At 46.0% G+C, this 27,093-nt stretch overlaps 1 protein-coding gene across 1 annotated transcript in view; it reads right to left on the bottom strand.

Moving 5' to 3' along the window:
- Window positions 1–27,093, bottom strand: part of TM4SF20 (transmembrane 4 L six family member 20) — a 58,365-nt gene that overhangs the window by 16,774 nt on the left and 14,498 nt on the right. Inside the window, exons 2-3 of the mRNA XM_077291164.1 lie at window positions 3,511–3,576; window positions 2,968–3,119 (exon numbers count right to left, since the gene is read on the bottom strand). Of these exons, the coding sequence (XP_077147279.1) occupies window positions 2,968–3,119; window positions 3,511–3,576 (218 nt within the window). The remainder of the gene's footprint in view (window positions 1–2,967; window positions 3,120–3,510; window positions 3,577–27,093) is intronic.

Below are 27,093 nucleotides of genomic sequence, written 5' to 3'. Positions count from 1 at the left end.
AGTATGCAGGATCGGATTGTGGTCATGTGGCCCATAGCAAAGGAGCATCTGTTGGATGCCCAGGCCGCTCAGAGCCGCATGTATAATAAAAGGGCCACGGGCAGGACCTTTAAAGAAGGAGACCGGGTGTTGGTACTAGTACCCACCCCAGAGAGTAAACTCATGGCCAAGTATCAAGGGTCTTATGAAATACGGGGGAAAGAGGAGGAAGTGAATTATAAAGTGTACCAACCCGGGAAAAGGAAATCCGAGCAACTGTACCATGTAAACCTGCTAAAGGCCTGGAAGGAAAGAGAATGTTTGGTCACAGAGGCGACTCCAGTCGTACAAATGGGGGGGTCCCTCTGGCACTGGCCTAGGACACAGCCGGGTGTGAGGTAAAAGTAAATGACGCCCTCACAAAACAGCAGCGACGGGAGGCTCGAGCTTTGGTGCAGCAGAATACGGATGTATTCTCAGAGTTGCCGGGGCGAACCTCAGTGATTCAGTCACGAGCCCCAGGTGAGGGTACGGATAAAACTATACCGAGTGCCAGAAGCCTGGAGGCAACTAATAGTGGCGGAAGTGAAGCAAATGCTTCAATTGGGAGTCATTGAAAAGTCCCAGAGTGAGTGGACTAGCCCCATTGTGTTAATACCTATACCGGATGGGTCGTTACGCTTCTGTAATGACTTCAGGAAGTTAAATGAGATGTCAAAATTTGACCTCTATCCAATGCCTCAGGTGGACGAGCTAATTGAAAGACTGAGTAAGGCTCAATACTTCACCATACTCAATCTCACCAAAGGATACTGGCAGGTCCCCGTGACAGTCGGCAAGAGATAAGGCCGCATTTATCACGCCAGAGGATCTGTTTCACTATGTCATCTTGCCCTTTGGGTTATATGGGGCTCCGGCCACATTCCAGAGGCTGATGGACAAAGTGTTAGAACCACATAGGAAATACGCATCGGCCTATTTAGACGACATAGTCATCTTTAGTGCCAAGGTACAAGCTGTGCTAGAGTCACTCAGAGTCGCAGGGTTAACAGCAAACCCAAAGAAATGCGCAATAGGGCTCACGGAAGCTCGGTACTTAGGTAACGTGATCGGCCGAGGGGTGATCAAACCTCAAGTAAACAAGATCGAGGCCATCCAAAACTGGCCCAAACCCTTAAGTACCAAACAGGTGAGGGCATTCCTTGGCATCATTGGTTACTACCAATGGTTTATACCCAATTTTGTGGGAAAATCAGCATCCCTAATGGACCTGTTAAAAGGTAAGAAGACAGTGATGGTCTGTTGGAATCCTCAGAAGCATTTTAGTCCCTGAAGTCGGCGTTGTGTGAACAGCCGGTCCTCATCAGCCCCGACTTCAAGAAGACCTTTATTGTACAAACCGATGCCTCGGAGGTAGGCCTAGGAGCGGTGCTGTCGCAAGAGGTGAACGGGGATGAGCATCCAGTCACCTACTTGAGCAGGAAACTGACCCCAGCAGAGAAAATTGTAGCGTAGTGGAGAAGGAGTGCTTGGCGATTAAATGGGCCTTGGAGTCCCTATGCTACTATTTGCTCGGGCGTCAGTTTCGTTTGGTAACAGACCATTCACCCCTTGTCTGGATGAGAAAGGCAAAAGAGAGGAATGCCCGAGTCACCAGATAGTTTCTGTCCCTACAAAACTTTAGTTTTTCAGTGGAACATGAGGCGGGGAAGTCACAGGGAAATGCGGATGCCCTGTCATGGGCCCCCTGTATGGTGACATGTTCAACCCCACAAGTTTGAACAGAGGGGGGTATGTGAGGCAGTGACCGGTGTCATATGTAAGGGGCCCCCAGGATGCGCTTAGAAGCGTATTAGATCTGCTGCAGTGCCTTGTGTTCACAGCAGGGTACCTGTGAGTCTCAAGGCAGAATAAAAGTAAGTTTGAACGTGGTCAAGTTATTTTTGACCAAGGAGCTTGTTCAAGAAAACCCGGTATGGGCTTTTATTTTTTAAACAGACTGCAGGAAGGTAGTGGGGTCCGGTCCGTTTCCTCCAGCCCAGATCTTATAAGTGGCTCATGGCCACAGGGTGGAGGAAAGGAAAATAAACCCTGCAGGAAGAGTTGGGGTGTGCCAGTTTTGGTCTTGCAAGCAGACAGAGCAGTTGGTCTGCCGAGCACTCGCTGTGTGAGGCAACACAGGGTCAAGAGGAGCCAAAGGGTCTGGCACCCCTGCATACACGGCAGTGTGGACGCTCACGGCAACCGGACCCAGACTGTCTTTTGTTTTACCAGCTGCGATCTGGAGGATACAGCGTGCTGTGCACTGTGTGAGTTTTTGGACATTAAATACTTTTTGTTTTGAACTTGCTTGGGTCACTGCCTCATCACTGCACAGTGTGGACACTGCTGCACTACATAGCCCATTAATTGTGTAGGCTTATAGCCCAGGAGACACATGTTTGATAAGTATTATGTTAGATTCCCAACAGAGAAAAGTCACCTTGCTGTGGTTGATGGGCATACATTAATTGGCCAATTTACGCCCTAGGAACCTTCATTTTTGTAAGTATATTTTATATTGCAGTAATTGAGTTTAAATCTCATATTTAGTATTTGCATACATATTGGGGATTACAGAGTGCTGCGGTGTTTTGAATCATTGTCATGTTGGTAAAGTACAGGTCTACCAAGGGCACGGAGTGATGGCAGCATCTTCTTTCTCAATATAGAGCAGTACATCTGTGAATTCATGATACCATCAATTAAATGTAGCTCCGACACCAGCAGCGCTTATGCAGCCCCACATAAGGACACTGTCACCACCATGTCTCAATGTAGGCATCATGTATTTTTCTTTGTACTCTTCAGCTTTGCAAAAACATTCTGTTTTGAAGCCATCAGTTCCAAAAACATTTATCTCTACATTATGCGCTCTCACATTACATAGGGAAAAAACTGGTGTCAGCTTCCCAATAAAACCTTATTTAAAATCAGTTATGAGATTACCTGAGATTTCCCAATGTGTAGTCACAAAAATCCAAAGTATTTTTTCCTTTCTCACAGATCAGAGGCCCTTTACTGATTGCATAGATGGATATCAAAACGCAGTAAGCAGATCCTATAATGCTCAAAACACACCACAGCGAGGAGCACAGCATCTGCGGAGTGAAGAGATCTTGTTTAGTTCTCCATCAGAGATATTACCGAAGTCATTGACACTTGAGAGTAGTAAATACTTAGTGAAAAATTAAAAGACAATCTCTTATTTATGTTTTCCTTTTTGTGCTGCTTTTCTTAGACTATAGATTAGGGGACTTAAACACGCCGGCCACATGCCGAGCCTCAGGCTCTTGGGTTTTAGACCCCTACTATAGACAGTAAAACCAGGCTTATCCAGATAGTTCGACACTTGGAAAAATCTGACTGCTAAGAGGTGCAATACTTACCATCCTGATATTACTTGTTTCAAACCAAAACCCTATTCTTTTCTCAGTCACCCCAAATAAAATTATTAATTCATTTATCTTAGATATTAAAATATATACTTACCCCTGCCCTGTTATTACAGCTGCCTTTCTTCCTTGCTGCCAAAGTCATTGATACGGCCGGTAAAACCTACAGGAGAGATTGGCATAAAGAGAGACAGTAAGCCATATTCTTTAGCAGAAGCAAAAATATCAAGTTTGTGGAGTCCGTCAGAACACAAATGAGTTAAAGCAACCATCCACCTTACGACTGAAGAGTGACCATACTGTTCTCACCTATAGTCACCCCACCTGGTGATCTACGACTTCCTCCCGTTGACATTTCTCCTCTGATCGGCATTCATGTCCTCCTGCTTCCAATATGGCCATCATAGTGGTGTGGGGAGTGTAGTAAGTCTAAGCCATTGCCTTCCCTGCCATATGTACGCCACAGCTAGCATTTTTACTGCCAACACTCCAGTATTTGCAGCAAATTGCCACTCCTCATGCTACTGCACCGCCCATCTTGGAAGCAGGATGACAAGACAATGATCTGAGCAAGAGGAGGCAGCGGGAGGCCAGTGGCAGGTACATGACAAATCTGTAGCTGCTTTTCAGTTCCAGGGTGGAGGGTCACTTTAAACACTAATATAAAAAAATATATAAGACACTTTTCTATCAGGGCTACAATGAAGGATTTTAAGGGCTGCAGGTATACCCTAAACACTAGTCCAATTTTATATTTACAGACAAAACAACAAAACACTTAGCCCCATCATGGAGATTGTATAAAAAAGAAATAGATACCTCGTACATCTAATTTCTATATGCATTGATTAAATTGTGCAGAACGGGCACAAAGCCACTGAAGACAAAGCTAATAATATTTGTTGTTTGCTGATTTAGAAACCTGATCTCTGTATCCATATAAGCCAATAGAAAACATAGACACCATCGCAATTAATATGCTAGATACAAAGAAGCCACAAAATTAAACGTAATTAAAAAAAGAATGGTACGTACAATGCATTATCGCATTCCTGTTATCAAGCAGAAACAGTACAAGTAACATGATATCAAAACTTTTGCAAGTCAGAGGTACAAATAAATGGTGATTTTCATCATCATAGTGTTCTTCGGGAACTTAGTTCATTAATTAAAAAATCCTCTGTTTTTACGAATTTAAAATTCTCTGCATGTATGGAATATACTTCATGGACTGGAAATAAGTTAATGTTACTCCAATGTTTAAAAAAGCTTTAAAGACTTAAGGCCCCGTCTCACTAAGCGATTTACCAACGATCACGACCAGCGATATGACCTGGCCGTGATCGTTGGTAAGTCGCTGTGTGGTCGCTGGGGAGCTGTCACACAGACAGCTCTCCCCAGCGACCAACGATCAGGGGAACGACTTCGGCATCGTTGAAACTGTCTTCAACGATGCCGAAGTCCCCCTGCAGCACCCGGGTAACCAGGGTAAACATCGGGTTACTAAGCGCAGAGCCGCGCTTAGTAACCCGATGTTTACCCTGGTTACCAAAAAAAACAAACACTACATACTCGCCTTTCGGTGTCCGTCAGGTCCCTTGCCGTCCGCTTCCTGCTCTGACTGAGCCGCCGTACACTGAGAGCAGAGCGCAGCGGTGACGTCACTGCTGTGCTCTCACTTCTCACTGTACGGCCGGGAGTCAGTGAGAGCAGGAAGCAGACGGCAAGGGACCTGACGGACATCAGAAGGCGAGTATGTACTGTTTGTTTTTTTTTACATTTACGCTGGTAACCAGGGTAAACATCGGGTTACTAAGCGCGGCCCTGCGCTTAGTAACCCGATATTTACCCTGGTTACCAGTGAAGACATCGCTGGATCGGTGTCACACACACCGATTCAGCAATGTCAGCGGGGCCTCAACGACCAAAAAAAGGTCCAGGCCATTCCGACACGACCAGCGATCTCGCAGCAGGGGCCTGATCGCTGGTACGTGTCACACATAGCGAGATCGCTATGGAGGTCGCTGTTGCGTCACAAAACTTGTGACTCAGCAGCGATCTCGCTAGCGATCTCGCTATGTGAGACGGGGCCTTTACTATATACAGCCATCTCTTCCAAATGTGCCAAGAGGGTGCTTTAATTTAGAAAGTTTAATTGTTACAGGAAGGAACAATCACATAAACCCTATCTACACTTGTTGTATAAGATGCTTTGAAGGGGTTAGGCCTCCAGAATTCTAGTGCATCCAACACTATTTAAGTAAGAGGTGGGTGGCCCGGGGCCCATTTTGGAGGGAGGGACATTTTTCAAGGTGTTGCAATATGTAATGCAAAAACACAAAATGAAATGAACGCAAGTTTATTTACAAAAATCATTTACGCAGAGTAATTCAGGTAAAATCATTCATTTTTTTACAATCCAGGCACTTTCCTTGATTTTCGTTCTGCAAAATCACTAATGATGTCACTAATGTCCAATTCACGCAGTATATCTGACTCGATGCTCATGATAACCAAATTTACAAGTCGTTCCTGCTTCATGGATGTCCTTAATCGGTTTTCAACTAATTTGAGTTTTGAGAAGGAACGCTCACCACTGCAGTTTGTTACCATCCAAATTAGATATATCCTTAGAGCTATCTCAATATTTGCTGTATATATCAGAGGCTGTTTACCTGTATATATCAGAGGCTGATGCTGTGCTGGCTGTATATAGAATAGAGGCTGAGGGGCTGTATAAAGTGTATACACAGCACTATACTGTAAACAGGTCCACACTATATACATACAGTATACACAGACACACTGTAATGCAGGATATAGTGTGGACTTGTATATACAGTATGGTACTGTGTAGGACAGGAGCTGCAGGAAAGATACACAGACAGACACACACGGACACACACACGGACAGACACAGGTCATACTCACCCACAGCGACACTGTGAAGACTGAACCACTTCATCTCTGGATCTTCAGTGACTGAAGTCCTGCCGCTCTCCGCGGTGGAGAATCCTCTTCTCGCGCCGACATCGTGGCTCCGCCTCCTTCCTCGAAGGTAGCTGAACAAACTCTCATCTGATCTAATCCGAGGGAGCGATCATATAGCTGAATGGGTAGCGCCTAGAAGCTTCTGTTGGGATCGGAGAAGGCTGCCGCATGCCATAAGCTAAGCATTAGGTACAGGGAGGGTACTAAGGAAGTCTGGCTAGGCTAGCCAGGTCAGTGGATGCTGACGCAGGTCAGGTGCCATGACTCTGCCGCTCTGCGCCAGCCACTGAGATGTAGGACCGTAGCCAGGTCCCTACACTTTCAATAGTTTCTCTTTTGTTAAATGTTCCTTATCATTAGAAACGGTTCACAGCAAAGAGACGTGTATTTTACATGTTTTGAGATATTTATCCCTATATTGGTGGGAGGCCCCCACTTGGTGGGTGGCCCAGGGCCCAGGCCCCCCCTAAATCCAGGCCTGGCACCCAACAACCATGGTGGCTCAGTGGTTAGCACTGTCGCTTTGCAGCAATCCTGGGTTCAAATCCACCAAGGACAACGTCTGAAAGAAGTTTGTATGTTCTCTCTGCGTTTGTGTGGCTTTCCTCCGGTTTCCTCCCACACTCCAAAGTCATACTGATAGGGAATTTAATTTGTGAAACCCCCATGGGTACAGTGCCGATAATCTCTGTAAAGCTCTTCGGCATATGATGGTGCTATGTAAGAAACACATAATAAATAACATCTCTCATTGCCTTTCATAGTATATTTTTAGATGACCTACAGTAAATTAGACTATTTGGTGACAGATGATCTTTAAAACATCTACTGTTATCCTTACAGACTCTTAATTGTCTTCAGTCTTTTTTTTTTTACTTGACTTCTGTTAATTGCTGTTTTGTCACTGTCAGGGTCTATGGGGTGGTATGGGGTGGAAGCTTGGAAATTGTCTAGGACCTGATTCTTAAGACTACAATCCCTGAATTGTCCTTTATTGACACCAGAACAGAGCCACCTGTCTGACTAGTCTCGCATATGGTTCGGTCCCAAGTGACTATTAAAGTATGTTCTTCACACACACCTGGCTGAAAACATACTGTACATCTCTGTCTGACACATGCGGCCTGTGGATTCTATGCAAAAATGCAGGACTGCAGTGTAAGCAATATGATAAAATACCAAGTGATCCTTTTTAATAAACTCTATGAAATTTTAGGTAAAAAATTTGAAAATCTCATAACACTCTCACTGACATGTGCAGCGCCCCAGGGTCCTGGTCGTTGCAGTAATGTAATTCTTCCACCAGGGGGAGTGATGTTACATCTGAAGGCAATAAAGGAGATCTCTTTACCAGGTATCACAAACCACACAACACACTTCACACTCCAGTCCACCAGGGGGAGCTATGCTCCTATTTAGTAGGGCACTCTTCACAATTAGGTAAAACTGGTGGTCTGGACAGGAAGTTAGGCAGAAGCTGACTGGGCTTCACCCAGTGAGCTGCTATCTGAGCTCCGCTCAGATAGTGGGTCCCTGACAGGGGTGGGATCCTGTCAGAGGCCTAGACAGAAGGCCACGGAGCTGCGTCGGCCCGATGTGTGGCAGCATCCTAAGAAAGAGACACGACCAGCGAATTGTATTGTAGAGGGTGAGAAACAAAGTCATTGCAAAAGGAGAGGAGACCAGAAGGAGTTCTGCTCTGCAAAGGCTGCCTCCTTTCTGAGGCGAAGGATCTGGTAGCCGGAACACCGAGGGAGTAATCGTCTCCAAGCCTTGCTCCAGAGACCGGCAGGACAGCTAATTCCATATTACCTGCCTGACCTATACCCAGGAGGCACGGTGGCAACTGGTGGGGGCCGGGGCATGCTAGAGTCCCTGTAAAAAGCCTCAGGCCATTAGTCATATGGGTTTGTCCTATCCTTACCTTCAGGGGGACAGAGAGAGAGACAACATCTAGAACATCTACAACAGTTGTGAGGACCTTACCGAGACGCTCAGCAGGAAGGTACTACAACACCCAGGCGCTAGAGGAAGGCTACTGATTTCCACCTGGATAAGGGGACTCTGGATTTGCCTTCAGACCGGCCCGGACTCTGCCTGCCCTGTGATCTGGTGCTCTGGACTGTGGATGCTGAAGCCTTCAGTAAAAAGGTAAAGAGACTGCAACCTTGTGTCCTCGTTCTTCACTGTGCCTCTCACCAACCACCATCTACACACTGGGAAGCCCTGGGGATACACTTCACCTGTGGGAAGGTATACCATCTAGCTGCCATAACATCACCCCAGCGGACCCCTTAAAGCAGCGTCGGTCACCCTGACCGAATGCCACAGGTGGCGTCACGAACATATCCCTTTAAAGACCTTTCCCCATTTACAATGGACGTCCCTAGGGCCAAGGACTGGGTCAGCCACCGTGACATCCCCCTTGAGAACCGAAGCACCCGGTACCGAGTACCCTACTACCCTACGGGGGCGCTCCACATACTGTATTAATGCCTCAATGTCTGCTTCCTATGCTTTCTTAACCCTATCATTATACATCTCACCTTGTACATATCCTATAGTAATATCTAAAAATATCTTATGACAGTATTTTATGACTTATAAACCATTTTATGACTCAGTAAACCATGTAAAGAGACTGCAAACCTGTGTCCTCGTTCTTTACTGCACCATTCACTATCTTCCATCTAAACACCGGGAGCCCTGGGGATATACTTCAGCTGTGGAAAGGTATACCATTTAGCTGCCATAACATCACCCCAGAGGACCCCTTAAAGCAGCGTCGGTCCCCACTGACCGAATACCACAGGTGGCATCACGAACATATACTTTATTCAATTTCCCTTTTACATGGGCGCCCAGGGCCACGGACCGGGTCGCCGCCACTGTGACATCCCCCTGTGAACACCGGACCCGGTACAGGGTACCCCACGGCCCTGGCGGGTGACTTACTAAGAACAATTGATTCCTATTCCTTTCATACAGAGTCACCATCAGGCCCTTACTGCTGTATGGGGCCCAGTGAGCAGAAGTAAAGAGGGGGGGCGGAACCAGTACAGGCCCCCCTCTTGTGCTTTTGCTCACCAGTCCCGAGGGTATAATAAAGCATTATGTGGCGCACATCTCGGTGCAGGCAGGCTTCCTGGAGCTCCACTGAACAGCCATGCAGCTCTAAGGGAGTCCCTCTGCCACTTCTGTGACATCCACAACAGGAGGAAAAAAAGGAGGAAAAAAACTCCACTATTCTAGAGAAAACATCACAAAAAAACAGGAAAAGGTGTCTAGGTGCAGCAGGCCCAAGTGTTGTGAATTCTGCTCTTGGGTTCCCTCCGGTGGTTGCTGGTGGTAATGCAGTTGTCCCTGGGTTGCAGTCCTGGGCAGGTGTCCCTGCTGATTGCAGCTCTGACTGGGCTATTTAGGTGTGCAGGATCCATTAGTCATTGCCAGTTGTCCATTGTTCTTGGAGGTTTTGCATCTCTGTCTGGTTCCTCCTGCCCTGCTGCCAAAATCAGCAAAGATAAGTGTCTGTTTTTTGTTTCTGCAGCACACATGCAGTGTGCTTTACAATTCAGTGCTATTCATTGTTTTTCTTAGTGCAGCTTGACTGTGTTTGGATTTATTCAGTCAAGTTGGATTCTCAGGAGATGGAGATATACATTACATGTCTTTAGTTAGATGGTGGAATTTTGTATTATCTGCTGTGGATATTTTTAGGGTTTTAATACTGACCGCTTAGTATTCTGTCCTATCCTTTTCTATTTAGCTAGAGTGGCCTCTTTTGCTAAATCCTGTTTTCTGCCTGTGTGTGTCTTTCCTCTTATACTCACAGTCAATATTTGTGGGGGGTTGCCTATCCTTTGGGGTTCTGCTCTGAGGCAAGATAGAATTCCCATTTCCATCTATAGGGGTATTTAGTCCTCCGGCTCTGTCGAGGTGTCTAGGATGTGTTAGGTACACCCCACGGCTACTTCTAGTTGCGGTGTCAGTTTAGGGATTGCGGTCAGTACAGGTTCCACCTACTCCAGAGAAAGTCCATGCGGCTCCAAGGTCACCAGATCATAACAGTACAACTGGCCAACAATGAGTTAAATGCTGTAAAAGAATACACCAGCGCTACCTCCCAGAGGCACTGAGCCGCAGGAACCAAGACAGAACAGAGGCTTCAACTGTCAGTAAGAGAATACAATATAAAAGAAAACTGGATCCGCGCTACAGTGCTGCAAAAACAACTCGAAATATGCACTAAATATACGCTTAGATAATGCACAGTAGATAAATCCCCAGAGGGATGATTGCTTCAATGCCCAGTAATACACAGGACACCTAATGTGTACAAATACCACGACCCGCTAGTCAGAGCTGCGACCTGAACCAGCATCAGAGATGTACCTGGAGAGCCAGTGAAAAAGATGCCGCACTAACCGTTATGATCCAGTACCCGGTAAATGATGATGGAGGTGGGTCCGGTAGAAGGTGGTGTCCTGTCGGGCTGGTGTGCGGGTTCCTGATGAAGAAGGACGCCGCTCCTTCGAAACGCGTCGGTTTGATTCCTGCGGTACCCCGTACTTTCTCCAAGCTCAGTGACGTCACACGCTGAGCCTTGTGCCAGCGAGCTCCTCCCTTGGTCAGCTCCCGCTCGTATCCAGGGACGCTACCGGCCGGAGTTGTCCCTGGCTCTGCGTAGCTCTTCCGCACGGCACCCTGCTCCTTCGTCCATCTGCCCGCACACCAGCCCGACAGGACACCACCTTCTACCGGACCCACCTCCATCATCATTTACCGGGTACTGGATCATAACGGTTAGTGCGGCATCTTTTTCACTGGCTCTCCAGGTACATCTCTGATGCTGGTTCAGGTCGCAGCTCTGACTAGCGGGTCGTGGTATTTGTACACATTAGGTGTCCTGTGTATTACTGGGCATTGAAGCAATCATCCCTCTGGGGATTTATCTACTGTGCATTATCTAAGCGTATATTTAGTGCATATTTCGAGTTGTTTTTGCAGCACTGTAGCGCGGATCCAGTTTTCTTTTATAATGAGTTAAATGCATCTCAGAAGAAGGGAAGAAAGGTGTTGAGCCATTTTTTTTTCTGTAGCCTGCTTTGTCTCTTCTTCCCTCTTTTTCCGTGGGTGGCTGAGGAGTCTTGTGCTAGCATGGATGTTCAGGGATTAGCTTCTCGTGTGGACCAGCTTGCTGCTAGGGTACAGGGTATTTCTGATTATATTGTTCAGACTCCAGTTTTGGAGCCTAGGATTCCTACTCCTGATTTGTTTTTTGGGGACAGGTCCAAATTTTTGAGTTTTAAAAACAACTGTAAACTGTTTTTTGCTCTGAAACCTCGATCCTCTGGTGATTCCATTCAGCAGGTTAAAATTGTCATCTCCCTGCTGCGTGGCGATCCTCAGGATTGGGCATTTTCCCTGGAATCTGGGAATCTGGCCTTGCTTAATGTAAACGCCTTTTTTCAGGCTTTAGGATTATTATATGACGAACCAAATTAGGTGGATCAAGCGGAGAAGACCTTGTTGGCCCTGGTTCAGGGTCAAGAAGCAGCAGAATTGTATTGTCAGAAATTTAGAAAATGGTCTGTGTTGACTAAATGGAATGATGATGCTTTGGCGGCAATTTTCAGAAAGGGTCTTTCTGAATCCGTCAAAGATGTTATGGTGGGGTTTTCCACGCCTTTCGGTCTGAGTGATTCTATGTCTCTGGCCATTCAGATTGATTGGCGCTTGCGGGAGCGCAGAACTGTGCGCGCTGTGGCATTGTCCTCAGAGCAGATGCCTGAGCCAGTGCAGTGTGATAGGATTCTGTCTAGAACGGAACAACAAGGATTCAAACGTCAGAATAGGTTGTGTTTTTATTGTGGCGATGCTTCTCATGTCATTTCAGTCTGCCCTAAGCGTACAAAGAGAATCGCTAGTTCAGTTACCATCAGTACTGTACAACCTAAATTTCTGTTATCTGTGTCCTTAATATGCTCATTGTCATCATTTTCTGTCATGGCGTTTGTGGATTCAGGCGCCGCCTTGAACTTAATGGACTTTGAGTTTGCCAGGCGTTGTGGTTTTCCCTTGAAGTCTTTGCAGAACCCTATTCCTTTAAGGGGCATTGATGCTACACCTTTGGCTAAAAATAAGCCCCAGTTCTGGACACAGGTGACCATGTGCATGGCACCAGCCCATCAGGAAGATTGTCGATTTCTGGTGTTGCATAATTTGCATGATGCTATCGTGCTGGGTTTTCCGTGGTTGCATAATCCTGTGTTGGATTGGAAGTCTATGTCTGTGACTAGTTGGGGATGTCAGGGGGTTCATAATGACGTTCCTTTGATGTCAATCTCCTCTTCTTCCTCTTCTGAAATTCCAAAGTTTTTGTCTGATTTTCAGGATGTATTCGATGAGCCCAAGTCCAGTTCCCTTCCACCGCATAGGGACTGTGATTGTGCGATTGACTTGATTCCAGGCTGTAAGTTTCCTAAGGGCCGACTTTTCAACCTGTCTGTGCCTGAACATACCGCCATGCGGAGTTATGTTAAGGAGTCTTTCGAGAAAGGGCATATTCGGCCATCTTCTTCACCGTTGGGAGCAGGTTTTTTTTTTGTTGCTAAGAAGGATGGCTCCTTGAGACCCTGTATTGATTATCGCCTCTTGAATAAGATCACGGTCAAGTTTCAATACCCTTTACCTCTGCTTTCCGATTTGTTTGCTAGGATTAAGGGGGCTAGTTGGTTTACGAAGATTGACCTTCGGGGGGCATATAATCTTGTTTGTATTAAGCAGGGTGATGAATGGAAAACTGCGTTTAATACGCCCGAAGGCCATTTTGAATACCTTGTGATGCCATTCGGGCTCTCTAATGCTCCATCTGTTTTTCAGTCCTTCATGCACGATATCTTTCGGACTTATCTTGATAAATTCATGATTCTATATTTGGATGACATTTTAATTTTTTCCGATGATTGGGAGTCTCATGTGGAACAGGTCAGGATGGTATTTCAGATCCTTCGTGATAATGCCTTGTTTGTGAAGGGGTCTAAGTGTCTCTTTGGAGTGCAGAAGGTTTCTTTTTTGGGCTTCATTTTTCCCCCCTCATCTATGGAGATGGATCCGGTTAAGGTTCAGGCCATTCATGATTGGATTCAACCCACATCCGTGAAGAGCCTTCAGAAATTTTTGGGCTTTGCTAATTTTTATCGCCGTTTCATTGCTAACTTCTCCAGTGTGGTTAAACCCTTGACCGATTTGACGAAGAAGGGCGCTGATGTGACGAATTGGTCCTCTGCGGCTGTCTCTGCCTTTCATGAGTTTAAACGCCAATTTACTTCTGCCCCGGTGTTGCGTCAACCGGATGTTTCTCTTCCGTTTCAGGTTGAGGTTGACGCTTCTGAGATTGGGGCAGGGGCCGTTTTGTCTCAGAGGGATCCTGTTGGTTCCTTGATGAAACCGTGTGCCTTCTTCTCCCGTAAGTTTTCGCCTGCTGAACGCAATTATGATGTCGGCAATCGGCAGTTGTTGGCTATGAAGTGGGCGTTTGAGGAGTGGCGACATTGGCTTGAGGGAGCTAAGCACCGTATTGTGGTCTTGACTGATCATAAAAATCTGATTTACCTCGAGTCTGCCAGACGGTTGGATCCTAGACAGGCTCGATGGTCCTTGTTTTTTTCCCGTTTTGATTTCGTGGTCTTGTATCTTCCGGGTCCTAAGAATATTAAGGCTGATGCCCTCTCTAGGAGTTTTTTGCCCGATTCTCCTGAGGTCTTTGAACCGGTCGGCATTCTGAAAGAAGGGGTGGTCCTTTCTGCCATTTCCCCTGATTTACGATGGGTTCTTCAGGAATTTCAGGCTGACAAACCTGACCGCTGTCCAGTGGGGAAACTGTTTGTTCCTGATAGATGGACTAGTAGAGTGATTTCTGAGGTTCATTGTTCTGTGTTGGCTGGCCATCCTGGTATTTTTGGTACCAGAGATTTGGTTGGTAGGTCCTTTTGGTGGCCTTCTTTGTCACTTGTAGGGTTGAGCGACCTTTACATTTATAGGATCGGGTCGGGTTTCACGAAACCCGACTTTTTCAATAGTCGGGTCGAGTGAAATCGGCCGATCCTATAAAAAAGTCGGGGTCGGCCGAAACTCGAAACCCAATGCAGTGCATTGGGTTTCCAATGGTTCCCAGGGTCTGAAGGAGCGGAAACTCTCCTTCAGGCCCTGGGATCCATATTTAAGTGTAAAATAAAGAATTAAAATAAAAAATATCGCTATACTTACCTACTGATGCGCCCTGGTACTAAGCGGGAACCTTCCTTCCTTAGAATCAGCCTTCCAGGACCTTGCGGTGACGTCGCGGTGACGTCGCGGCTTGTGATTGGTCGCGCGGCCGCCCATGTGACCGCTCGCGCGACCAATCACAAGCCGCGACGTCACCGTGACATCACCGAAGGTCCTGGAAGGGCTGATTCTTAGGAAGGAAGGCTGCCGGAAAGAAGCCGAGGGTGAGTATATTCCTATTAGGTATATACTCACCCTCGGACGCGCCCTGCTTCTTTCCGGCAGCCTTCCTTCCTAAGAATCAGCCCTTCCAGGACCTTCGGTGACGTCACGGTGACGTCGCGGCTTGTGATTGGTCGCGCGAGCGGTCACATGGGCGGCCGCGTGACCAATCACAAGCCGCGACGTCACCGCGACGTCACCGCAAGGTCCTGGAAGGCTGATTCTAAGGAAGGAAGGTTCCCGCTTAGTACCAGGGCGCATCAGAGGGTAAGTATAGCGATATTTTTTATTTTAATTCTTTATTTTACACTTAAATCTGAATTCCGATACCAATTCCCGATATCTTAAACATATCGGGAATCGGTATCGGCATTCCGATTCCAGATTCAGAAGATTGCCGACTTCATGGCCGACCCCACACAGGGGTCGGGTCGGGTTTCATGAAACCCGACTTTGCCAAAAGTCGGCGACTTCTGAAAATTGCCGACCCGTTTCGCTCAACCCTAGTCACGTGATGTGCGTTCTTTTGTGCAGTCCTGTGGGACTTGTGCGTGGGCCAAGCCTTGTTGTTCCCGTGCTAGCGGGTTGCTTTTGCCTTTGCCGGTCCCTGAGAGGCCCTGGACGCATATTTCTATGGATTTTATTTCTGATCTTCCGGTTTCCCAGAGGATGTCTGTTATCTGGGTTGTTTGTGATCGGTTCTCTAAGATGGTTCATTTGGTGCCTTTGCCTAAATTGCCTTCCTCTTCTGATTTGGTTCCGTTGTTTTTTCAGCATGTGGTTCGTTTGCATGGTATTCCGGAGAATATTGTGTCCGACAGAGGTTCCCAGTTTGTTTCTAGGTTTTGGCGGGCCTTTTGTGCTAGGCTAGGCATTGATTTGTCTTTTTCTTCCGCATTTCATCCTCAGACAAATGGCCAGACCGAGCGAACTAATCAGACTTTGGAAACTTATTTGAGATGCTTTGTGTCTGCTGATCAGGATGATTGGGTGGCTTTCTTGCCATTGGCCGAGTTTGCCCTTAATATTCGGGCTAGTTCAGCTACCTTGGTTTCGCCTTTCTTTTGTAATTTTGGTTTTCATCCTCGTTTTTCTTCGGGGCAGGTTGAGCCTTTGGACTGTCCTGGTGTGGATTCTGTGGTTGACAGGTTGCAGCAGATTTGGGCTCATGTGGTGGACAATTTGGTGTTGTCCCAGGAGGAGGCTCAATGTTTTGCTAACCGTCGTCGGTGTGTTGGTTCCCGGCTTCGGGTTGGGGATTTGGTTTGGTTGTCTTCCCGTCATGTTCCTATGAAGGTTTCTTCCCTTAAGTTTAAGCCTCGGTTTATTGGTCCTTATAGGATTTCTGAGATTATTAATCCGGTGTCTTTTCTATTGGCCCTTCCGGCCTCTTTTGCTATCCATAATGTCTTCCATAGATCTTTATTGCGGAAATATGTGGTGCCCGTTGTTCCCTCTGTTGATCCTCCGGCCCCTGTGTTGGTTGATGGGGAGTTGGAGTATGTGGTTGAGAAAATTTTGGATTCTCGCTTTTCGAGGCGGAGGCTTCAGTACCTTGTCAAATGGAAGGGTTATGGCCAGGAGGATAATTCTTGGGTTTTTGCCTCTGATGTCCATGCTGCTGATTTGGTCCGTGCCTTTCATTTGGCTCGTCCTGATCGGCCTGGGGGTTCTGGTGAGGGTTCGGTGACCCCTCCTCAAGGGGGGGTACTGTTGTGAATTCTGCTCTTGGGTTCCCTCCGGTGGTTGCTGGTGGTAATGCAGTTGTCCCTGGGTTGAAGTCCTGGGCAGGTGTCCCTGCTGATTGCAGCTCTGACTGGGCTAGTTAGGTGTGCAGGATCCATTAGTCATTGCCAGTTGTCCATTGTTCTTGGAGGTTTTGCATCTCTGTCTGGTTCCTCCTGCCCTGCTGCCAAAATCAGCAAAGATAAGTGTCTGGTTTTTGTTTCTGCAGCACACATGCAGTGTGCTTTACAATTCAGTGCTATTCATTGTTTTTCTTAGTCCAGCTTGACTGTGTTTGGATTTATTCAGTCAAGTTGGATTCTCAGGAGATGCAGATATACATTCCATGTCTTTAGTTAGATGGTGGAATTTTTGTATTATCTGCTGTGGATATTTTTAGGGTTTTAATACTGACCGCTTAGTATTCTGTCCTATCCTTTTCTATTTAGCTAGAGTGGCCTCTTTTGCTAAATCCTGTTTTCTGCCTGTGTGTGTCTTTCCTCTTATACTCACAGTCAATATTTGTGGGGGCTGCCTATCCTTTGGGGTTCTGCTCTGAGGCAAGATAGAATTCCCATTTCCATCTATAGGGGTATTTAGTCCTCCGGCTCTGTCGAGGTGTCTAGGATGTGTTAGGTACACCCCACGGCTACTTCTAGTTGCGGTGTCAGTTTAGGGATTGCGGTCAGTACAGGTTCCACATACTCCAGAGAAAGTCCATGCGGCTCCAAGGTCACCAGATCATAACACCCAAGTAAAGATGGCGACTACACGGGTTCAGTAATACCAAATGAGACAGCCAGCCTACAATCAGGGATTGGCCGCTTGGCACACCAGTGCAAATAAATAATCTGCAGCAGTGTTCACACAGAGTATGCTAAGCATCTGGATCATAGCCTATTAGTAATGCCCTGTGGCCGGCTGACCAATGCTAACTGTAATGCATCCCGTGTGAACAGAGGCCACAACTTATAAAGCCACCAGGGCCCAACTGCACCTCAAAAAGTAGAAATAAAAAAAAGTGCACAAAAACATCAAAATATGTAAGGTATTTGTGAATATTATGGCTACAATATGAAAGCTGGCAATATCCACATCACAGGTCCTCACACTTGCCAGTCCTACTCTAACAGCAAAAACCACAACAGGAGGAAAAAAAGGAGGAAAAAACCTCCACTCTGTATTCTAGAGAAAACACCACACTTCTGTGACATGCTGGTAACAGTATGTACGTGATAAAGTCATTGCGTATGTGCAGGCATGTACGTGTGCCACTCGCAAGGACACCAGAAGTGGATCTGTGTCTGCTGGGGATCGTGAGAGGTAAGTATGAAAAACTGTTTTTTTTGTAAATAAAATTAAATAAATGGGCTTGGGGGGAGCAAATAATGATGAATTGAGGGTGTGGGATGGGGGACAGTGAATAATGATCTATTGCGGTGGGGAAGCACAAATAATGATGAATTGGGGGTGAGGGACAAGTTACAGCAAATAATGAACTGAGAGTAGGGGACAGCAAATGATAACTTGAGAGTGGGGGATAGGGAGAACAAATAATGATGAATCGAAGTTGGGGTACAGTAAAGCGAGGGAAAATGATAATGAATTGAGGGTGGGGGAGAAAATGATGATGTATTGAGACTGGGGGATGGGGGACAGTAAATTATTATGCATTAAGAGAAGGGTAGAGTAAATGATTGTGATGAGAGCAAATGATGATGAATTAAGGGTGGGGTGGGAGACAGAGAGGACATGACATAATGAATTGGGTTACAGGGCCACATGTAAATACAGTTATATGAAAAAGTTTGGGCACCCCTATTAATCTTAAGCTTAATGTTTTATAAAAATTGTTTTTTTTTGCAACAGATATTTCAGTTTCATATATCTAATAACTGTTGGACACAGTAATGTTTCTGCCTTGAAATGAGGTTTATTGTACTAACAGAAAATGTGCAATCTGCATTCAAACAAAATTTGACAGGTGCATAAGTATGGGCACCCTTATCATTTTCTTGTTTTAAATACTCCCACCAACTTTTTACTGACTTACTAAAGCACTTTTTTTTGTTTTGTAACCTCATTGAGCTTTGAACTTCATAGCCAGGTGTATGCAATCATGAGAAAAGCTACTTAAAGTGGCCACTTGCAAGTTGTTCTCCTGTTTGAATCTCCTCTGAAGAGTGGCATCATGGGCTCCTCAAAACAACTGTCAAATGATCTGAAAACAAAGATTATTCAACATAGTTGTTCAGGGGAAGGATACAAAAAGCTGTCTCAGAGATTTAACCTGTCAATTTCCACTGTGAGGAACATAGTAAGGAAATGGAAGAACACAGGTACAGTTCTTGTTAAGGCCAGAAGGGGCAGGCCAAGAAAAACATCAGAAAGGTATTTTTCTTTAAGGGAATGTGTCACATACATTTATTTAAATGACCATAAATACCACATACAAGGGACAAATACCGTCATACTATAGCCGGTCCACATATTACTACCACGTAGTAACCAAATAATACCACATTCAAGGGACAAATACTGTCATACCATGATCAGACCACATATTACCACCACATAGTGACCGAATAATGCCACATAGAAGGAACAAATACCACCACACAATGACCAGACCACATATCACCACCACATAGCGACTGAATAATTACATGGAAAAAATATTTGTCACACCATGGCGGGACCATATATTACCACCACATAGTGACTGAATAATACGGTGTACAAGGGAGAAATAACGCCACACCATAACCGGACCACATATTATCACCACATACTGTAGTGATGGAATAATACCGCATACAAGGAACAAATACCACCACACCATAACCAGATTGCCACCACATAGTGGCCAAATACTACAATACTGATCATTAATAAAAAAAACCCCACAATACTAAAATTGCCATAAGTGCCATTATTCACAGGAGCTCTGTACATAGTATACAGTGTAAGTGTACAGATAATACAATGATCACCAGTGACATTATACACAGGAGTATATAGTGTAAAGGTAATATATAGATCAGTCACATCATACATGTAAGCTCTGTATATAGTGTCAGTGTACAAGTAATACAGTGATCACCAGTGACCCTATACACAGGAGTTCTGTATATAGTATACAGTGTATAGTGTAAGTGTTCTAGCTGTACTCTCTGATTCAACGTGTACACTCTGTACACTCTGTACACGTGTACAACGAGTGTACAACGTGTACACTCTGATTCAACGGTGACATTTCTATTTGGAGTCCTTCATCTTCACTTTTCTTCTTCATCCAGCGCAGACTGCCATCACTTCTTCTAGCCAGGACTTGTCTCTGCAGAAAATAGCACACAGTTATCTAGGCCACCGCTTTCAGAGCACATTCTCCACTTTTTCCTCGACTCATACACTATGCAGCTGAATACAGATGTGCACCCACCATTAATATATAATTAGTTATTATTCAACCCACCATTCCAAATATAAATTTTAATCTGCTACTGCACCCCACTAACTATAAATAGCCACTTTTCACACCCAAAAATGTCTAAATTAAATAACAACTGTACTCTTTCTCCCAATTCATTACCAGTCACACTCCGGCATCCTCACTCTGTACCTTCCACTCCCCTGATTAATTATACAGTCATATGAAAAAGTTTGGGCACCCCTATTAATCTTAAGCTTAATGTTTTATAAAAATTGTTTTTTTTTGCAACAGCTATTTCAGTTTCATATATCTAATAACTGTTGGACACAGTAATGTTTCTGCCTTGAAATTAGGTTTATTGTACTAACAGAAAATGTGCAATCTGCATTCAAACAAAATTTGACAGGTGCATAAGTATGGGCACCCTTATCATTTTCTTGTTTTAAACACTCCTACCTACTTTTTACTGACTTACTAAAGCACTTTTTTTTGTTTTGTAACTAGTGTTGAGCGATACCATCCGATACTTGAAAGTATCGGTATCGGAAAGTATCGGCCGATACCGGCAAAGTATCGGATCCAATCCGATACCGATACCCGATACCAATACAAGTCAATGGGACTCAAGTATCGGACGGTATTCCTGATGGTTCCCAGGGTCTGAAGGAGAGGAAACTCTCCTTCAGACCCTGGGAACCATATTAATGTGTAAAATAAAGAATAAAAATAAAAAATATCGCTATACTCACCTGTCCGACGCAGCCTGGACCTCAGCGAGGGAACCGGCAGCGTTGTTTGTTTAAAATTCGCGCTTTTACTTGGTTACGTGAAGTCCCGGCTTGTGATTGGTCAGGGCGGCCATGTTGCCGGGACGCGGACCAATCACAGCAAGCCGTGACGAAATTACGTCACGGCTTGCTGTGATTGGTCCGCGTCCCGGCAACATGGCCGCCATTAACCAATCACAAGCCGTGACGTCACGGGAGGCTGGACACGCGCGCTTTTTAAAAAGCGCGCGTGTCCAGCCTCCAGTGACGTCCCGGCTTATGATTGGTCACGGCGCCATGTTGCCTGGACGCGGACCAATCACAGCAAGCCGTGACGAAATTACGTCACGGCTTGCTGTGATTGGTCCGCGTCCCGGCAACATGGCCGCCATTAACCTATCACAAGCCGTGACGTCACGGGAGGCTGGACACGCGCGCTTTTTAAAATGGGCGCGTGTCCAGCCTCCCGTGACGTCCCGGCTTGTGATTGGTTGCGCCGCGGTCAACCAATCACAAGCCGGGAGGCTTGTATAATACATCAGCTGAGAGGTGATACATGGGAATGTGAGACACATCCTGCAAATTCGACCAAACTTATTATGCAATAATTGATGTTTTGACAACATTGGCAGTTTCCCCTTGTTTGGTTTAGTTCATCCTCACTCATTTTGTGCGCCGCGGTCAACCAATCACAAGCCGGGAGGCTGGACACGCGCGCATTTTAAAATTTTAAAATGGGCGCGTGTCCAGCCTCCCGTGACGTCCCGGCTTGTGATTGGTTGCGCCGCGGTCAACCAATCACAAGCCGGGAGGCTGGACACGCGCGCATTTTAAAATTTTAAAATGCGCGCGTGTCCAGCCTCCCGGCTTGTGATTGGTTGATCGCGGCGCAACCAATCACAAGCCGGGACATCACGGGAGGCTGGACACGCGCCCATTTTAAAATGCGCGCGTGTCCAGCCTCCCGTGACGTCACGGCTTGTGATTGGTTGCGTCTCCCATGTGACTGCGACGCAACCAATCACAAAGCCGGGACGTAATTTTAAAATCCTTAAGGACCTGAAATTACGTCACGGCTTGCTGTGATTGGTTGCGTCGCCCATGTGACTGCGACGCAACCAATAACAACGCCGGAACGTAATTTTAAAATCCTGAAGGACCTGAAATTACGTCACGGCTTGCTGTGATTGGTTGCGTCCCGGTCACATGGGCGGCACGCAACCAATCACAAGCCGGGACTCACGTAAAGGAAAGAAAAGCGCGAATTTTAAACAAAGAACGCTGCCGCTTCCCTCGGTAAGGTGCAGGCTGCGTCGGAGAGGTGAGTATAGCAATATTTTTTATTTTAATTCTCTCTTTTACACATTTTTACATTAATGTTGTTTCGATACCGATACCCGATATCACAAAAATATCGGATCTCGGTATCGGAATTCCGATACATCAAGTATCGGCCGATACCCGATACTTGCAGTATCGGAATGCTCAACACTATTTGTAACCTCATTGAGCTTTGAACTTCATAGCTAGGTGTATGCAATCATGAGAAAAGCTACTTAAAGTGGCCACTTGCAAGTTGTTCTCCTGTTTGAATCTCCTCCGAAGAGTGGCATCATGGGCTCCTCAAAACAACTGTCAAATGATCTGAAAACAAAGATTATTCAACATAGTTGTTCAGGGGAAGGATACAAAAAGCTGTCTAAGAGATTTAACCTGTCAATTTCCACTGTGAGGAACATAGTAAGGAAATGGAAGAACACAGGTACAGTTCTTGTTAAGGCCAGAAGGGGCAGGCCAAGAAAAACATCAGAAAGGCAGAGAAGAAGAATGGTGAGATCAGTCAAGGACAATCCTCAGACCATCTCCAGAGAGATGCAGCATCAGCTTGTTGCAGATGGTGTCACTGTGCATCTCTCTGGTATCCTGACCTGTTTTTGTCCTTTGAGTTTTGATTTATTCGCTCCTGACCATTACTGACCCCCTGGCTTCTCTCTGACCGCGAGTTTGCTTATTCCTTTGGTACTGCGCTACAGTCTAGGATTTGACCCGTTTTTTTTTACTTTTCTGCTGCCACCTGTGGTAGCCTCACTGTTGCACTGCTGGTTAGCTCTGTTTAGGTGCAGTCTTGCTTCCTCTCTACTGCCATCTAGCAGTAGCAGCAGCAAGACATTATAACTGACCAGAAACAGTTTTTTTTCTCTGCTCTGCTTTCTATGGATCTGCTCCATACCTTGGCAGATCAAATGGCTAGTTTGACACAAATTTTCAGGGATGACTCTGCGCTGAGATGTCAGTTCAGGAGAGGACTGTCGGATCACCTGAGAGCGTTCTAGCTCTCCATCCACCACCCAGCTCATTGGAGGAGGCTATGACTCAGGCAATCCATGTGGATCGAAGGCTGCGGGAAAGAGGTGTTACACAGCGAGAGGTTTCGTCGCTCCCTGCTAATCCTGTTGTTTTGCCACCGTCTGAACCTATGGAGGTGGGGGCAACCAACTCCAAGGAGAAGGAGAGGAAGCGACGACGTGATGGGAAATTATGCTTTCATTGTGGAGATTTGGGACATTGGAAGAAGGACTACCCTTCTTGTCCATCGATTAACAAGCTTCCGAGTCTGGGTGATTGTCGATGAGCTCACCCAGACTCTCAGGTACCATTTTCATAATTTCAAAAAGTTTTGTTAAAGGTGGAACTGTGTTATGGAGGTGGTTACGTATCCACTTCAGTTTTTGTGGACTGTGGATCTTCCATTAACTTCATTGACTCTAGTCTGGTGTCCAAGTTAAAGTTAGGAACAGTTAGGCTAGATACTCCCATCCATATAATTGCCATTGATAAGACATCGTTGCCTCAAAATGTTATTAAGTTTGTCTCTGAGGAGTTACTTGTCAAGGTGGGTTCCTTGCACCAGGAACAAATCTCATTTTATGTTATGAATAATCTTCCTGCGGGACTGGTGTTGGGGTTCTCCTGGTTACAGAGGCATAATCCTGTTATAGACTGGAGATCTCGTGATATTGTTAAATGGGGTCCTAATTGTTCCAATGGTTGTCTTTCTGCTGTTTTTGTATCTGCCATTAATCTGGAGGGTATTCCGGAGTACCTGAAGGATTTTGGGGACATGTTCTCTGAAAAAGAGGCTGAGGTCTTACCACACAACATCGTCCGTATGATAGTACAATTAATCTTATTCCGGGTTTTAAATTGCCCAAAGCCCATTTGATCAATCTTTCTGGCCCGAAACGTACTGCTATGAAAAACTGTATTTCTGATTGTCTACGCAAAGGTCCCATCCGTCCTTCTGTTTCACCTGTGGCCACTGGATTCATTTTTTGTTAAGAAAAAAGATGGTGGTTTACGTCCGTGCCTCGATTTCCGGGAACTAAGTAAAATTACGGTGAGAAATACCTACCCTCTCCCACTCATTCCAGATCTTTTAGTCTGGGGCTAAGTGGATTTCCAAACTCGATCTCAGGGGAGCACATAATCTTATCAGCATTCGAGAAGGGGATGAGTGGAAAACGGCATTTCTCACCTCCAAGGGCCTGATCGAAAATTTGGTCATGCCCTTCGGTCTCACGAATGCGCCCGCAGTGTTTCAGAATTTCATGAATGATGGTTTTTCTGATTTTATCGGGCGCTTTATGGTTGTATACCTGGATGATATCCTTGTTTTCTCTCCTGACAAAGAATCCCACATTGGTAATTTACATGCTGTTCTTTCTTCACAGGTTACGGGGAAATTTTCTGTTCGCTAAACCCGAGAAATGTTTGTTTAGTGTCCAGGAGCTTTCCTTTCTGGGGATCATCCTTTCTGCCAATGGGTTACGGATGGATCCCGGGAAGGTACAGGCCATTGTTGTTTGGGTGCAACCCAGAGACCTCAAGAGTCTGCAGCATTTTCTGGGTTTTGACAATTATTATCGAAAATTCATCAAGAGTTTTTTTCGGGTGGTCAAGCCACTCACCGATCTCACTCGCAAGGTGGCTGATCTCAAAGTCTGTTCGCCCTTGGCAGTTGAAGCATTTTCTACATTAAAGAAGTGTTTTATGTATGGTCCTGTGTTGGGTCAGCCTGATCCGTCAGAACCGTTCATTGTAGAGGTGGACACATCGGAGGTGGGAGTGGGGGCGGTGTTGTCTCAGAGACCCGTTACTTTAACCAATTTAAGACCATGTGCCTTTTTCTCCAGGAAACTTTCTTCTGCGGAGAGGAATTATGATGTTGGTAACTGGGAGTTATTGGCCATAAAATTGGCTTTTGAAGAATGGAGGCACTTTTTGTAGGGGGCGGTTCATCGGATCACGGTGATTACAGACCACAAGAACCTGTCTTACATTGAGTCTGCCAAGCGGTTAACTCCTAGGCAGTGGTCACTTTTTTTTCTCGTTTTCATTTTTCAATCACCTTTCGGCCTGGTTCCAAGAATGTCAAGGCGGATCCCTTATCTCACAGTTTTGATCCAATATCACCTCCCAAACCTCCTTCCTCCATTCTTCAGCACCGGGTGGTTGTTGCTGGGGTATCCTCTGAATTGGAGCGTGAAATTCGGGAGGCTCAGTATCTTGCTCCTCCCTCTTTGCCTGATGATAAGCTCTTTGTCCCGTTTCAGTATTGGTTGAGGGTTCTCCGGGAGTTCCACGATCCTGCTCTCAGTGGACATCCGGGGATCTCAGCCACCCAGAAAGCCATTGCTAGGCTGTTTTGGTGGTCCTCCATGACCTCTGATGTCACTGTGTTTGTGTCTGCTTGTGATACTTGTGCCCATGCTAAGAGCTCCTATAACCGGCCGGCCAGGGAATTGGTGCCATTGACAATTTCGGATAGACCTTGGACTAATTTGTCCATGGATTTTATAACTGATCTCTCTCCTTCCAATGGCAAAACTGTAATATGGGTAGTGGTTGACAGATTCAATAAACAGGCACAATTTGTACCTCTGGCAGGATTGCCTAATGCAGAAACACTATCTAAGTTGTTTGTTGAGCATGTTCTGCGGTTGCATGGCGTGCCTTTGAGTGTGGTTTCTGATAGAGGGGTACAATTTGTGTCCAAATTTTGGAGGGCATTCTGTAAAAAAATTGTGTATTTGCTTGACCTTCTTCTCTGCCTACCATCCCGAGACCAACAGTCAGACGGAGAGGACCAATCCGTCACTTGAACAGATTTTGCGGTGTCTTGCTAAGTCTCAGCAGGATGATTGGTGTTCTTCGTTGCCAGTGGCTGAGTTTGCATTTAATAATCGGATCAACCAGTCCACTGGCACCTCTCCGTTCTTTTGTAATTACATCTTTCACCCTCATTTTGGTGAATTTTCCAGGCTGGATTCAGGATGTCCAGGGGCTGATATGGCAGTTTAACAGTTGGGGGAGGTGTGGAGGGAGGTCCAGAAGAACATTGGGGAGTCTCAGGGCAAAGATAAACATTTTGCTGACAAGCGATGGTCGGTAGGACCGGTAGTGTGGTTGTCTACCAAGAACATTCATCTGAAAGTTCCTTCTACTAGGCTAGGGCCCAGGTTTATTGGTCCTTAAGAGATCATTGAGGTTGTCAATCCTGTTGCCTTTCGCTTACGCCTACCTCCGTCGCTTTGGATCCCCAATGTGTTCTATAAGTCCCTTCTTAAGACATTTGTACCTTCCCCTCCACCCACTGTCTCTGTGGATGGCCAGAGTATGAAGTTTAACAGATTGTGGATTCTCCATGGTCCGCAATTCACTTCAGTATTTGGTTTATTGGAGGGGTTACGGTCCTGAGGATCGATCTTGGGTCCAGGTGCAATCTGTCCATGCTGATCGATTGGTTTGGGTGTTTCATATATGTTATCCTGGGAAATCTGGGGGTCCGGTGACCCCCCTTGAGAGGAGGGTACTGTCATGATCCAGACCGGGTTTTGAGTCCTGTCTTCCCTTTTCCCGGTCTGATCATGTCAGGGGTTAACTTTTCTCAGCCTCAGTCTGGTCTCAGGTTTGCAATTAAGCCCCGCTGTGTCCTGCAGATCATGTCAGTTATACTTTCTGCCTAGTGTTTGCTGTCTGAACCCGTGTCTCTGTTTTCCCCTGTTCCTGTCTTGACTCAGTGTTTCCCTCTAGTGTGCAGACTCTCTGGTTTGACTTGGCATGTATCCTGACCTGTTTCTGTCCTTTGTCTTTTGGCTCCTGACCGTTCCTGACCCCCTGGCTTGTCTCTGACAGCGAGTTTGCTTATTCCTTTGGTACTGCGCTACAGTCTAGGATTTGACCCGGTTTGTTTTGACTTTTCTGCTGCCACCTG

The sequence above is a fragment of the Ranitomeya variabilis genome, chromosome 2, assembly GCF_051348905.1.
Source record: "Ranitomeya variabilis isolate aRanVar5 chromosome 2, aRanVar5.hap1, whole genome shotgun sequence".
NCBI classification, from domain to species: domain Eukaryota; kingdom Metazoa; phylum Chordata; class Amphibia; order Anura; family Dendrobatidae; genus Ranitomeya; species Ranitomeya variabilis.
Note: the sequence above shows the minus strand (reverse complement) of the source record. Positions and strands in the feature narration are given on the sequence as shown.